This window comes from Gopherus flavomarginatus, chromosome 17 (assembly GCF_025201925.1).
Source record: "Gopherus flavomarginatus isolate rGopFla2 chromosome 17, rGopFla2.mat.asm, whole genome shotgun sequence".
Taxonomy (NCBI): Eukaryota; Metazoa; Chordata; order Testudines; family Testudinidae; genus Gopherus; species Gopherus flavomarginatus.
Window position 1 is genome coordinate 25,830,619 of NC_066633.1, and position 14,028 is coordinate 25,844,646.

At 48.0% G+C, this 14,028-nt stretch overlaps 2 protein-coding genes across 15 annotated transcripts in view; one reads left to right on the plus strand and one right to left on the minus strand.

Annotated features, from left to right (window-relative positions):
- The window catches only part of SLC31A1 (solute carrier family 31 member 1), an 86,572-nt gene extending 84,622 nt beyond the window's left edge, over positions 1-1,950 (minus strand). For 2 of the 6 annotated variants that reach the window (XM_050926575.1, XM_050926572.1), the window contains exon 1: positions 1,865-1,906. The gene's annotated coding sequence lies outside the window, so the exon portion shown is untranslated. Of the gene's footprint in view, positions 1-1,864 lie in introns of all 6 variants that reach the window. The other 4 variants (XM_050926573.1, XM_050926571.1, XM_050926570.1 and 1 more) reach the window with 4 other exon arrangements.
- Positions 1,951-2,171: 221 nt separating this feature from the next.
- The window catches only part of FKBP15 (FKBP prolyl isomerase family member 15), a 108,881-nt gene continuing 97,024 nt past the window's right edge, over positions 2,172-14,028 (plus strand). For 6 of the 9 annotated variants that reach the window (XM_050926468.1, XM_050926471.1, XM_050926472.1 and 3 more), the window contains exon 1: positions 2,178-2,234. In XM_050926468.1, the coding sequence (XP_050782425.1) occupies positions 2,182-2,234 (53 nt within the window). In that variant the 5' untranslated portion in view covers positions 2,178-2,181. Of the gene's footprint in view, positions 2,249-14,028 lie in introns of all 9 variants that reach the window. The other 3 variants (XM_050926474.1, XM_050926475.1, XM_050926473.1) reach the window with 1 other exon arrangement.

Genomic DNA, 14,028 nt, shown 5'->3' on the forward strand with positions numbered 1-14,028 from the left:
AAATCTTTTCAGGATCAGCAAACTTTTCCAAATATTAGCCACGAACAGGGTGGGAAAAATAGCAATTTTGTGTTTCATTTTCCTTGAAATATTTACTTTTGCAAAACTTCATCACAGAGTTGTGTATTGCACAACAGTTCCTGCACTCTAGGCCATTTCTCGGAAGCCAAACCAAGCCCGAGCGTGGAGGACTGTCTACATCTTTTATTATCCCTCCGACAACACAGCAAATTGTAGATTTACATGGTCACTGCTCAGATTCATAAACAAAGCAAAAGCAGTATTGTGCTCCTGTAAACAGTAAAGCCTTGACACGCTGTTGGTGCCTGACCCTCCTGCTGCACTTGCACCTCTATCACTGAAATAGTGAGGGTATGTAAAAAATGTTATGTGGAGATTTTCTCATGGGCAGTCCTAGCTCTCCCCTTCGAAATCAATACTCCTGTGTTAGTGGAGTAAACAGAACAGATCAGCTTAACCTTCCCATCCACACCAGACTAACTCCATAGACTTACCAATCAGCTCCATCCACCTACCCACTCAGCTCACCACAACTTAATGAGTTCAGGGATGTGCCCCTGGGTCAGAACCTGGTGCATCACTGCTACCTAACTCCTATTTGTTTGTGAACAGTGTAAGCCACATATGAACCTGGAGCACCTCAAGTCTCAGAATCATACCACAGTTTGGGGTTCTGATCAGGCATTGTTCCACATAGGGTTAAAGGATAGACAATTCAACAGGAAGTGGGAGGTAACGGAACACATGGCCCAGAATAGAAGCCAGGTCGGAGTTAGAATTTTGTTTTAAATTACTTTAATGACTTTCTCCCCTTAACACACTGTCCCTACAGCTTTATTCACAGAGGGGTTTCATTGAGAAATGCTAACCAAGTATTAGTGACAAAACTTGAAATGCAAATGCTATTACATCTGCCAGTAGTCAGGTTCAAATAAGCACCAGTTTAAGTGTTGTATACTCAGAATTCAAGTACAAAGCACTTTACGCAAAAACCCTATAGCCATGCTACATCTTGTGCTGTGATCGTGTGAGAATTCATAAGCCAAAGAGAACTGGGACAGTCAACACACAGATACAAAATCCTCAATGAAAGGGTGCAGTGCTGCAGAAAATGGTGCTGGTGGCTGAGCCTGGAGTACCTCTCCCTCTGAATCTATAATGACCAATGCCCATGTCGGTCCAGTGAGCACTAGATTATAAAAGGGGTTATTTGGCTGGGATGCAAGACCCAGGGTTTAATTACCTGTGACATTTCTCATAAGAATATGGAGCAATCTCTAGGTTCCTGGCCAAACTCCAAGTGAGTACGTACAATCTGCCTCCCTAAACGCCCTCTACCGTGTCATTCTCTTCGGTTACTCTGCACTTTTACTTCCTGTCCGAAACTCTGCCCAGGGCTGGCATGCAAAGTTAAGCAGCTGTTGTGTTCCACATTTGCCCCCAGGGGAACTGAACGCCCGGGGATCCCAGCGGAAACGTGCTCTCGTGGGCATCGTGCAACAACGAGCTTCCGCTCCCCCGGGAGACAAGGAGGGATTAGACCCTCTGCCTCCAGCGCTGCACAGACGGCAGTGACCCAGGCCTGGGCCGGCGGGCACGTGTCCACACCCCAGCTCCCGAGCCATCACCCGCATTCCCTGGCCGGCCGGGTCCCCGCCGCACGGAGGGGGAGTGGCAGAGAGGAAGGGCCCGGGCGAGCCGGTGGCAGCGCTAGGAAAGGAACCCAGGCGTCCGGCCCAGGGCGCGTGGGCTGGGGCCCGGCCCGGCTCGGACGCTCGAGCAGGGCGACCCCTCCTAGGGACCAGCCCCCATAGCAGGGACAAGCCGGTTTCGCGCCACTCACCGCTTCAGACCGGCCACTAGCACAAGACTCACCCGCCGCCCCGGGGCCACTCAAGGGCTGCAGACCCCGCCCCCTCGGACGTGTCCCCGGAGCCGAGCCGGAGCCTGGGCCAGCCCCTGGAAGGCGGGATGTCGCTCCATTGGGCAAGGCGATCCGCTCCGGGGCCAGGACGGGCGCTATTGGTCAGCGGGGCAAAGGCCCGCCCCCAGGCCCCGCTGGAAAGCGAGCGAATCCTGAGGCGCTGCCGGAAGGCGGTTTTGCGACACACCTTGGAGCCTCCTGGCTGTTGTCCCGCTGCCGAGACCGACCGACCGGCCATGTTCGGGGCTGCGGAGGAGGATGACGCGGACTTTTTGTCCCCTGTGGTCGGGTGAGCGCCCCTGGGTGGGTCTGCCCCCCCCTTCCCCCCGCGGGGCGCCAGCAGCTGTCCCTGCCGCTCGCGCGGGCTCCCTGCCTCGGCCCCCGGCCGGCCGGCCTGAGGTGACCTGCGAGGCACAGGCCGAGGGGGTCCTGCTGCCCGCGCCCGGCACTCGCCGCACGGGGTCGTTGCGGTCACCCCCGTTGCCCTGCTTCGCTTCCTGTCCCAGATCCCTGGCCGGACACGGGCTCTGGCGGGGCGTGAAGCTGGACCTTCCCCCGACGAGCGACTGACAGCGCGGGCCGGGCCGGGCCGCCGCCTCCTCCCTTCGTGCATGGCCCTTGGCGACAGGCCCCGGCTGGCCGCTCCGGGACAGCTCGGCGGCTCGGCCGGGCCTCTAACAGCGGAGCTGGACTGAGGTGGTCCTGGCGCAGCATCGCCGCAGCGCTGGTCATCCTCCGCGGGGGCTGAGGCGTTAGCATTGTCCTGCCGCTACCGCTTGTCAAAACAGCCCGCGAGCGGCTTCAGACCGGAATCTGAACGCTGATCTGCTTTTCTGCTCTCCGGTCTTAGTTGTTGGTGTAAGCCTGGTGCGTGGTCAGAAGGACCCATATAATGTGTTGGTGGATTCTTGAAATTCGGGGAAAGGAAGGAGTGAATTTGGCGGCCAGTTACGTTGGCAACGTGTTTTGTAGGATGGCTGGAGATCCTTTTTATAATGAAGTAACTTCTCTCAAAGCTTCACTCTCTAGTCCAGTGTCTATTACAAATAAAATATTTATCTGGAGATGGCAACAGTCCATTTGAAATGACTAGTCTAGGCAGGCCGTAAGTGTGAGCTTGCTATAGATGGAATTGCATAATGCACGCTGCTTCACTGCATTGAAATGGTAGGACGCTTTCATTCAACTTCACTGTCAATGTTTGACATCAGAGTAAACTCTGTAGGCCTGTTCCACTGGGTTTCCAAGGGCTGCATCAGATACTGTAGTCAGAGTTTTTTGAACACTTGTCTTTCAACATTCCTGACTCTGGGAAAGGAAATGACAGCTCACGCGGCTTTCATAAAGTAGTTTAGAATTGAAACTACAGCTAGTCAGGTGTCTTAGAAGAATTTTTGTTTAAATGGCTAAGAAGTCCATAATGTTGACTCTTTCCTTAAGTGATAAAGGAATGTATTTCAGCCTCGTGTTTAAGGCTGCTTTTGTGTAGAAATCTCTTAGAATATGCTAAGGAAAAACATTCATCTGAGTGGCAGGATCCTGTTTTTAGAAACTATACAATTCTAAGATTGTATAGGCTTTTTAATATGATGTAGCTTAATATTTCCAGCAGTTACCCTGGGATCATTGATCTTTACTTGAAAAAGTGCATGACTTTCATTGTTGCTTCATGCTGTATAAGCATTATATCCATTCAGAACTAACTAAAAAGTGATAGTGAAGGCCTGCTCTTTAAACTCTGCAGGGAGAATTAGGGCCCTACGGCTTTGAGTTTAGACTATTGCGAATTACGGTTGCAAAATTGTCATGAAATAAGAAACTACAGGTCAAATTTTGCAAGTGGAAAAGTGCTCTTCAGAGAGAGAGTGTGTTAATAAATAAAGCATGAATGCGCACCTCAACCTTGTAAGCGTGGAATACCACCCAAGTGACAACCGGTAGGACTGGTCCTATCGTTCTTAATCCTGGTTTTGGAACAGGGATTTGTTCAGGGCATGACACACAGTTGAGTGGTTTCACTCTGTCTCTGATAACCCGATTAATTGTTACCAGTCATGGACATTTTAACTTGGGCCATCGTTTAACAAATGTATGCCACGCCTTTGGGGTTACCTCCATCCATGCTTTAGGTGGTAAGCCCCATCCTGATTCAGCAGGCCCAACCTCAACTGGCACCATGTCAGTATAATTGGCACATAATCTTTCATGAGTGTTTGAGGGTTTTTTTCCCACAAAATCCCACACAAATTCCAGTATTGAGGTCTGTGTTTTTCCTCCCAGGCTATCGTGGCAATATGCCATGTAACTATGTTTAAATGAGGGATAGCCCAAGACTTTGTAGTCCCCTTCACACATGGCACACTACTTGTGTTCTTCCTTGTGCACCACAGGGATGGCAGGAGCCACTGCAGAAGCCTCCCCATGGTCATTCTGGTTGTCCTGGTCACCCTTCAGTCCCTTCTCTTTCACCTCTTATTGTTTACCTGTCGAGACATCTGTGGAAACATTGTTAGTATTGACAGATGCTGATTTAAACAATTTTAACTGATTTTGGTGATGCCAAAATGTTTTCAATTTTCCTCCAATCTTTGCATATGTATTAGTAGTCAGAAGGACCCTTGTAGGGCCTTGCCATCTTGGCTTTAAAATTTCTTTAACCTTTGGGTAAATGTGACACATTACCATATCCCTAACTTTAAATGCAGGTTTATCCAGACTGCTGTTATCCAGCTGGGGTTGGTTTTCCTTCACTTGGTTGTATAAATCCTTCAACTCTCTGTCCAATGCCTTGATGTAGTTCTGCAACCTGTCTGCAAAAAGCCCCAACCCCCCCAGCAGGGAGAATCACAGTGCTAGGCATTCTCATTGCTCTTCCTGTTATTAGCTCAAAGGATGTCAGTTGAGTCAGCCTGTTTGGGCTGCCCCTGATTTGATACAACACAGCAGGAAGCATACGAACCCATCCTTCTCCTATATCCAGTACTGTGTTTAAGGGTGTTTCTATTGTTCTGTTCATTTTTTTCACCATTCCCGAGCTTTCAGGATGGTGTGGTATATGGAATCTTTGCTTTATTTCTAGTGCCTTCCATGCCTCCTACATTACTCGCCCTGTAAAGTGAGTTTCTTGGTCAGTCTATTGACAGTGGCAAATCACATCAGGGTATTATTTCTTCTGCTAGGATTCGAGCTACTGTTGTAGCAGTACAGTTCTTGGTTGGGAATGCCTCTACCCAACGGATAAAATTGTTAATAATTACCAAAATGTAAGTGTACTCTCTGCTTTGTGGCAAGGGTCCAGTAAAATCAATTTGCAATTTTTGCCACGGTCCCTCTGGTTGTGGTTGGTGATTTAGAGGCACCTTCTCCCCAGATTCACTTGTGCACACGTCACACATCTTCTGAGAAATTGTAAAGCATCTTTTTTTATGTCTGGCCACCACCAGTATTCCAGGGCAGCCCTCATTTGTCTCCACCCCAGATGAGCTGGAGAGTGGATGGCATGGAGCAGTTGAGCCTGTATGCACTCCGGGGCTACTTGCTCCTCCTCCCCGGCCCATACCAGAGGTGATTTTTATACACACAGCCTTGTTCTTCCAATTTACTTCTCTTCTGGGCTTATGGTTGCATACAGATTTTTTTTAAATTCACTTCCTTTTCTGGCACTCTAGCCGCACAAACCTAAATAGGATTTGCTTGTGCAATTTCTTTGTCATGTTTATCTGCCCAATAATTTCCTTTTTGTTCCTCACTTGAGATCTTATTATGTGCTTTTATCTTTACTACTGCTAGTTCTGATGGTAGTTTGGCAGCTTCTGTTAGTCTTTGAACTGCTTTCATATTATTAATTGGCTTGCCAGTTGTTGTTATAAAACCCCTGCGTGACCACACGTCCATGTAGTCATGTACTACTCCAAATGCATATCTGCTGTCTGTGTATACAGTGAGCTTCTTGCCTTCCCCCACTCTCAAAGCTTCTGTGAGGGCTGTTAGCTCCACTTCTTGGGCTGGCTTTGATCCTTCCATCTGACCTGACGCTATCACTGTCCCATTACTGAGTACCACTGCCCATTCGGTGTGTGGCACTCCATATTCATACTTGCTTGATCCATCTACGTACAAAACTATATCTGGATTCTCTAATGACTTTTTTCTTTAATTCTTTTCAACACTTCCTTTTCTCTATCTATAAGACATTCGTGTACCTCTCCCTCTATGTTCAGACGTTCGGCTACACTTATTCCCTTGTCTCTTACTACGGAGAAGTCAGGGTTTTGCAAGCACAATGTTGAGTCCCACTGACTCCTGCGGGCATCTGTTACAGATCTTAGTTGCCCAGTGTTGAGATCAGTAAGTGTATGGGGGTGTATGGAGTACTAATTTCCCTGTGAGAGTGTATGATTCACAAGCTTTCATAGCCCATGTAGCACAATCTAGAGCTGCTACGCACTCTGGTAATCCATGGGATACAGGGGGTCTTATGGTAGATAGACAGTGTCCAGTAGCATATACCTGTCTCCCTGAAGGTGGGTTAGCACAGCTGTGTACTGGGTCCCGCTGTGGCTGCAGTAAAGGTGGAACGGCTTTCCTATATCTGGTAAGCCCAGGCTGGGGGTGGAGGCTAAAGCCTGTTTTATTTTTATAAATGCCTCTTCTTGTTCTGTGCCTCATATTAACAACTCATTTGCAGGCTTTCCCCCTCTAGTGAGGGTTGAATTGGTTCCACCATTTCTGAGTACTCCGGTATGTAGGTTCTGCAGAAATTAAGGAGTCCCAGGACCTTCCGGACTTCCTTAACTGTCCGTGGTTTTTTTTAACTCTAAAATCGTCTGCTTTCTGTCTACTGTGAATGCCTTTTCTCCCTGTGATATATTATGTCGTAGGTATAAAACCTGCTGCTGTTGCAATTTAGTTTTCTTTGGGCTTAATTTAAGTCCTGCCTCACTAAGATACATGAACAGTCTGTTTAAGGTTTTTAAATGGTCCTTTCTATTTGAACTGGCAATTAGCAATTCATCTGCATACTGCAGTATCACAGTATCCCCTTCCAAAGGCACTCATGCTATTACTTCTGCCATTGCCCTATGGAAGATGGAGGGAGAATTATGGGACCCCTGAGGTACTCGGGTCCAAGTGTACTGCTGGTCTCCTACTGTAAATGCAAAATTTTCCTGACTCTCTTTTGCAAGGGGAATACTCCAAAATCCATTAGCAACATCCAGGACTGAAAATACTGAATGTCCTGGTGTTAGCAAATTCAGAATAGTGGCAGGGCTTGCCACAATAGGGTGTGCCTTTGGAGTCACCCAGTTAAGGTGGGTGTAGTCTGTAATTAACCTCCAGGTCCCGTCTGGCTTCCTGACGGGCCAAATTGGGGAATTAGTTGTGGAGGTGGTTTTTCTAATCACCTCTCTAGATTCCAAATTAGTGACTATATCTTTAACTGCCTCCACGGCTTCTGGTTTAATTGGGTCCTGCCTGTGGGCTTTGTGAGTTGGTCCTTCTACAGATATAGGCTTTATGTTTACTAGCCCACACTCTTGTTTCTCTGTTGCCCACACTTCAGGGTGAAGGGAACACAGGGCTTCTACTGGACTCCCCCCCACCCCCAGTATTATTATCTTATTACTGGCAATTATGGCTATATTTTGAGATGATCTTTCCTGTTTGGACCCTTCAGCCCATTCAATGCAGCTAGCTATGGGGTTGATTACTCCCCCGAGCTCCTTTTACAATTACTGCATGTTTTGATTTTATTGTTGTTGTTGTTTTTACAGTCACATGCCAGATGTCCAGGCTTATTGCAGGTGAAGCAGGTAGTGGTTCTGACTGCATGAACCACTACAGTTTCCTCGGAGGGTGTGGTTGCTGCTACCTTCCTATGGAAGCCATGTATTTCAATCAGGCCATCCAGCTTGTTCCAGAACTACTTCGGTATTTTTGTTACCATGTTTGAGTTCGGGTAAATCAGACAGTAGTGCCTGTTTTTCCTGGGGATGAAGGGATGGTAGATTTCAGTTGTTTCTGTTCTAAGTCCCCTTACTGGTTCACCCTCCGCATTAACATTTCTGAACCTCCTTAGCTGTATTTTGATTGGAGCCATACGCTGTACTTGCTCCCCTGGGGCAATTAATCCTTGTGGTGCTCCTTTATCTCTGTGGGTGCTTAAATTTGGCCTGTCATGCGAAGAAATGTATGAAGGAGGTTCTGATTCCTTCCCTTTGCTTTGTGCTGCTGAGTTTTCCCACAGATAGTTAATCGGTGGAGCAGTTGGCTGGCAAATGCCAGGAGTGTGCTCTCCTCCTCTCAGTCTGGAGGTGTGTCCCAGGCGTGGTGATTCTTTTTCTCTGGGATTTTTTCCAATTTCCAGACAGTTACATACTTTAGAGCACAGGCCCTTATCTTTCAGAGCCTGGTTTTGAGATCTGAAAGTTGCAGTTTCTTTCTCCTTTATGTTAAGAATATCCAATAAAACTATTACTGCATTGTCTGTTTTGTCACTTTTCTGATGATTCCACCAAGTAACCACATCTGTCTCTGGTCCGGCTGCAGAGTAGTTTGCTTTTTTAGCTGCTGCCTGCCCAGTTTTGACATGTTTATATTCCAGTTACTCTCGAGGACTAATTATTGCCTCTCCTTTTTGACACCATGGGTATTTCATCACCCCGGCTGCTGACCTTGAAGGGAAATTGCATCTTCTCCCCCACCCCACCCCAAATGCTTCTCAGCCTATTATGAGGAGTTACTTTTCCCCCTTTTTATGCTATGGTCTCAACTCTCCACAGCCTTGAATTTTATGAGGACGTCTCCTCACCTTTTTAATACCTCGTGTGTCTTCAGTTACACACCCGTGCTGGACTTATTGGTTGGAGACTTTGTGCTATTCAAAAGCATGTATGTCACATGCCGGGGGGGGCACTCCCCTAGGACTTGCAGTGTTACGTGCAATGAGGAAATGGACCACCAGTTTGCACTGCCTACCGGTTGCGTACTCAGCCAATCCTGGGCTTAACTCGCGGCTAATTGCTTGCTGGTGGGTTATCCAAGTCCTTCATAACACACCCCTTGGTCATTTACTGTTTAAACAACTCTCTTGCACAAGTCTTCCCTCCCAAGTAGTACCCTTATTCAACTCCTTTGCTTGGACTACACGTCTAAGGTCCTTCACACAAATTAAAAAAGGAAACAAGATGTGTCTGAAAGGGGATGAGAGACTTCTATCCCTGGCCTAATGAGGTGGTAAAGTAAACATACTCGCCTCTTTTTGGATTTCAGTCTCAGATCGTCAGTCAGCTCACAAACTTGTATCCCGGACGAGCCCCCAAACTGAAGGACATAAATCCACACCGTGTAGAGGCCAAACATAGAAGTTTATTACACACAGCGCTGGCGGAGTGTCACCTGGCTTATTAGGCTCAGAGACACGGTCAATCGATTACAATTGATTATATAGATTTTCCATGGGCGGAGGAAAGTGATGGGGTAGGCAGTTCCACACCCCGGGATAGGTTTTGTAGCAAAACAAGATAGCACATTAGCCAATGGTTAAAAGGTTACATAATGTCTCCGCCCATGGTCTCAAGTTAGCAATTTAACATTTAATTAATACTTTGATAAAATGTTATTAGTATAAAATATATATGATGAATTCTGGTTTGGGGTCCGTAGGAATGGAGCAACTCCTCTGATTGTCCACCAGGTACATTCCTAGGGGTTAAAGCAAAGAAACAGTGAAAGTATATGACAATAAAGATTGTCCCCTTTATGTCTTAAGGCAGGCACTGGTCTCTGAGAAGAGAGGGGGAAGGATGCCATATCTTATACTGACATGTGCCAACTTTTCATAAACTCAAGGTTGGATCTGTGGGAAGAATGTTCCCTACAGAAGAGACTGACACAATAGAAACAGGGGCCCTTTGTTCAATTTGCAACTCTGAATAAGCCACAATTATTTAGTTCTTAGCTCCAACACCTGGCAATTTGCTGACCAGGCCTATTTTAGCAAAACAAGAGTATTTGTTTACCCCAGCTTCCTCTGAACTAATCACTGTTTGCTAGGCCTCTGGTCTCTTGACCAAACTCTGGACTTTGGGTCTGAGAGAGAGCTGGCACAATCCATATACCAGATTGTTATATAAAATGCACATGGATGTTAACCCTTCAAAGCAGTAAAGAGTCCTTTGGCACCTTATAGACTAACAGATGAAGGAAGTGGGTATTCTCCCATGAAAGCTTATGCTCCAAAACATCTGTTGGTCTTTAAGGTGCCACAGGACTCTGCTGCTTTTACAGATCCAGACTAACATGGCGACCCCACTGATACTTAATGAATAAAAACTGTGTTCTCAACCTGGCTCATTATTAAATGTGGCTTTTCAGTAAGTTGGGCTACAAAGGAAGCAAAGAGCTCATGCTGCCAGTCATCATACAGCAGCAGGACTTCTGTCTAAGCACTAACCAGCAGAAGGCAGCTCTGGTGCAGTCAGAGCAGTATCATTTAAGTAGTTCTTCAGGGCAGACAGAACTATTTTGAGAATATAATGTTGTGAAATACCCTCCTCATTTTAAATCCCAAAATAGGGAAATCTTATTGGTACCTTAGAGATGGGCAATGATCTAGAATAATTGTCCACTGAAAGGTCAAGGGAGTTGGTTTGGCAGTACCAGTGCTGGTTACTGGATCCCAATGGAAAACAGTTGTCTTCCCCCTGAGGAGAAAATTCTTAGAGGACCCCCTTGTATGAGGAAATACGATCCAAGGGCTCTGACTTGGGTGATCTAAGAATGCCTGTGTGTGTGCCCCCAACCCAGGTAGTCAGACTTGCACTAGCTCTGCTCCAACTAGCTCACTAAAAATAGTAGTGTGGGCAGTGGAGTACAGTTGGTGGCTTGGGATAGCTACCTGAGCTCAGTTTGCGGGGTGTGGTGTGTGCACTTGGATTTAGGTGACTAGCCTGAGCCATTGCCCATGCCGTAATATCCACTACACTATTTTTAGCACACTAGCTCGAGAGGAGCTAGCGCAAGTCTGTCTACCTGGTCTGGAGGCATGCTCCCAAATACGGTGTAGTCATACCCTCAGTTTCTCTGTGCCTCCATTCCTAATCTGCCCAATGGGGATAATAGCACTCTCTCCTCTATCTCACAGGGTATCATAAACAGATAGTTAAGGACTAATGCCTCTCTTACTGTAAAGGGTTAAGAAGCTCAGGAAACCTGGCTGACACCTGACCAGAGGACCAATAAAGGGACAAGATACTTTCAAATCTTGGTGGGGGGAAGGCTTTTGTTTGTCTCTTTGTTTTGGGGGTTGTTCGCTCTTGGGACTAAAAGGGACCAGACATCAATCCAGGCTCTCCAAATCTTTCTGAATCAGTCTCTCGTGTTTCAAACTTGTAAGTAACAGCCAGGCAAGGCATGTTAGTCTTACAAGTTGAGAGAACAAAAATAAGTGTTACTTTTTGCTGAGAGGATTTTACCTCTGTTTGCTGCAACTTTGAACCTAAGGCTAGAGGGGGTTCTTCTGGGCTATATGAATCTGATTACCCTGTAAAGTATTTTCCATCCGGATTATACAGAGATGATTTTTACCTTTCTTTTCTTTAATTAAAAGCCTTTTTTTCTTAATACCTGATTGATTTCTCCTTGTTTTAAGATCCAAGGGGTTTGGATCTGTGTTCGCCAGGGAATTAGTGAAGTCCCTCAAGGCTACCCAGGGAGGGGAAAGTTTTGGGGGGACAGGGAGTGATCCAGACACTGAAAATTCTGGATGGTGGCAGTGATACCAGATCGAAGCTAGTAATTAAGCTTAGAAGTATCCATGCAGATCCCCATATCTGTACCCTAAAGTTCAGAGTGTGTGAGGAACTTTGACACAGGCGTGGATGCATGTAAGGATAATGCACTGAAAGACTGAGGTGCTCAGTTAGTACAGAGATGTGGGCCACACAAGTATGATAGATACACGCTAGATTGAGAAAGGAAAGTTCCATCTATCATGACATCTGTCTTTGGCTTGGCAGTTCCAGTACTGCTCACTGGCTCCCAATGGAAAAAGGACTAGTACTAGATTCCTCTAAAGCAAATCCAGTATGGTTGATGCCCTTATTTTCCAAAGTGTATCTACTCACAAATGTCTCTTTATTCTAAAGGTCATTTGAGAGTATTTTATAATTCACTTTTATTTAAGGTATCTATCTTCTCCCTATGTCCTGTAGCCACCCTTACATGCAGAGGTGGATCTGTGGTGCTCAGTTTTCTCACAGAAAAACACTATGGGGTTAAGTTGACCTAAGTTACACAACGCCAGCTACGTGACTAACGTAGCTGGAGTTGCTGTAGCTTAGGTTAACTTACAGCGGTGTCTAGATTGCACTAGGTTGACTGGAGAAACTCTCCCGTCAATTTACCTTGTGCTTCTCCTTCAGTGGAGTACCAGAGTCAATGGGAGAGCGATTGATGGTCAATTCAGTGCAGGGGTCAGCAACTTTTCAGAAGCAGTGCACCGAGTCTTCATTTATTCACTCTAATTTAAGGGTTTGTGTGACGATAATATGTTTTAATATTCTTTAGAGGGTCTCTCTATAAGTCTATATATTATATAACTAAACTAGTGTTGTATTGTAAAATAAATAAGGTTTTCAAAATGTTTAAGAAGCTTCATTTAAAATGAAATTAAAATGTTGATCTTACGCCACCGGCCCGCTCAGCCTGTTGCTGGTCTGGGATTCTGTTCACCTAGGCCAGCAGTGGGCTGAGTGAGGCCTGCGGCCGGGACCCTGGCTCGCAAGGGTCTGGCAGCCAGAACCCCAGACTAGCAGCAGGTTGTGCGGGGCCGGTGGCTGGGACCCGAGACCAGCAATGGACTGAGTGGCTCAGCCCACTGCCGCTCAGGGGTTCCATCCGGCGTCTCTTACCAGCCGGGATCCTGGCTGCCGGATCTGCTCAGCCCGCTGCCAGTCGTGTCCCAGCCCTCCCCACATACCTACCTTCTCCCTGGTTCTGGCCATTCTCTTCCTCTCTCTGCACTGAGCTGAGGGTGAGAGTGCACTGAGCACAGGGCTGTGGGTGAAGGGTCTGGCCAGGAGATAAAATGAGGGAGGGGGCTCAGGGTTGGGGCAGGAGGTTCGGGTATGGGGCACTTACCTGGAAAGCTCCCATTTGATGTGGGGGGTGCAGGTGGGAATGTGGGAAGGGGGGTGCAGGAGCTCCTGTTTGGTGTTCCAGGTGGGGGTGGGGATGTGGCGGGTGCATCGGGTATGGGAGGGATGTGAGGGGGTGCCAGAGTACAGGGCTAGAGTTATGGGGGGAGGGATGAAGGAGTCAAGCAAAGGGCTGGGTGTATATGAGGGAGGTACAGGGCTCAGGGGTGCTTGGGGGGAGGGTCAGGGTTCAGGGGAGAGGGCTGGGTGACTGCCTTCCTAAGAACTCCCAACCTCCCTGCACCTTGTCCCCTGACTACCCCCTCCTGGCACCCCTGCCCCCAATTGCCCCCCAGGACCCCGCCACCTATCTAAGCCTCCTTATTCCTTGTCCCCTGACTGGATCCTACCCCCTACCTGTCCCTGAACTGCCTCGACCCTTATCCACACCCCTACTCCCAGCCAGACCCCTGGGACTCCCATGCCTATCCGACCCATCCAGCCCTCCCTGCCTGTCCCAACCCCTCTCCACACCCTTGCCTCCTGACAGGACCCCCAGAACTCCTGACTCAGGCAACCTCCCCCAGCTCCTTGTCCCCTGCCCCTCCCCCCGGACTCTCCTTGCTCCTAGTCCCCTGACTACCTTGACCCCTATCCACCCCTCACCCCTGGGACTCCTATGCCCCATCCAGCCCCTCCCCACTCTCTGACTGCCCCCTCCAAAGACCTACCACCACCACACTGGGATCCCACCCCCCCCATCCAACCCACCCTGCTCCCTGTCCCCTGACCATGAGGCTCCACGCAGAGCCAGGTACGCTGCCCTGTGGGAGCACACAGCCTCTCCCCTCAGAGCACTGTGCGCGCGGCAGCAGAGCTCCAGTTGTGCGGGGAGCGTTTCTGCCTCCCTGCAGAGCCAAACACTACCCTGCGAGCGTGCACAGC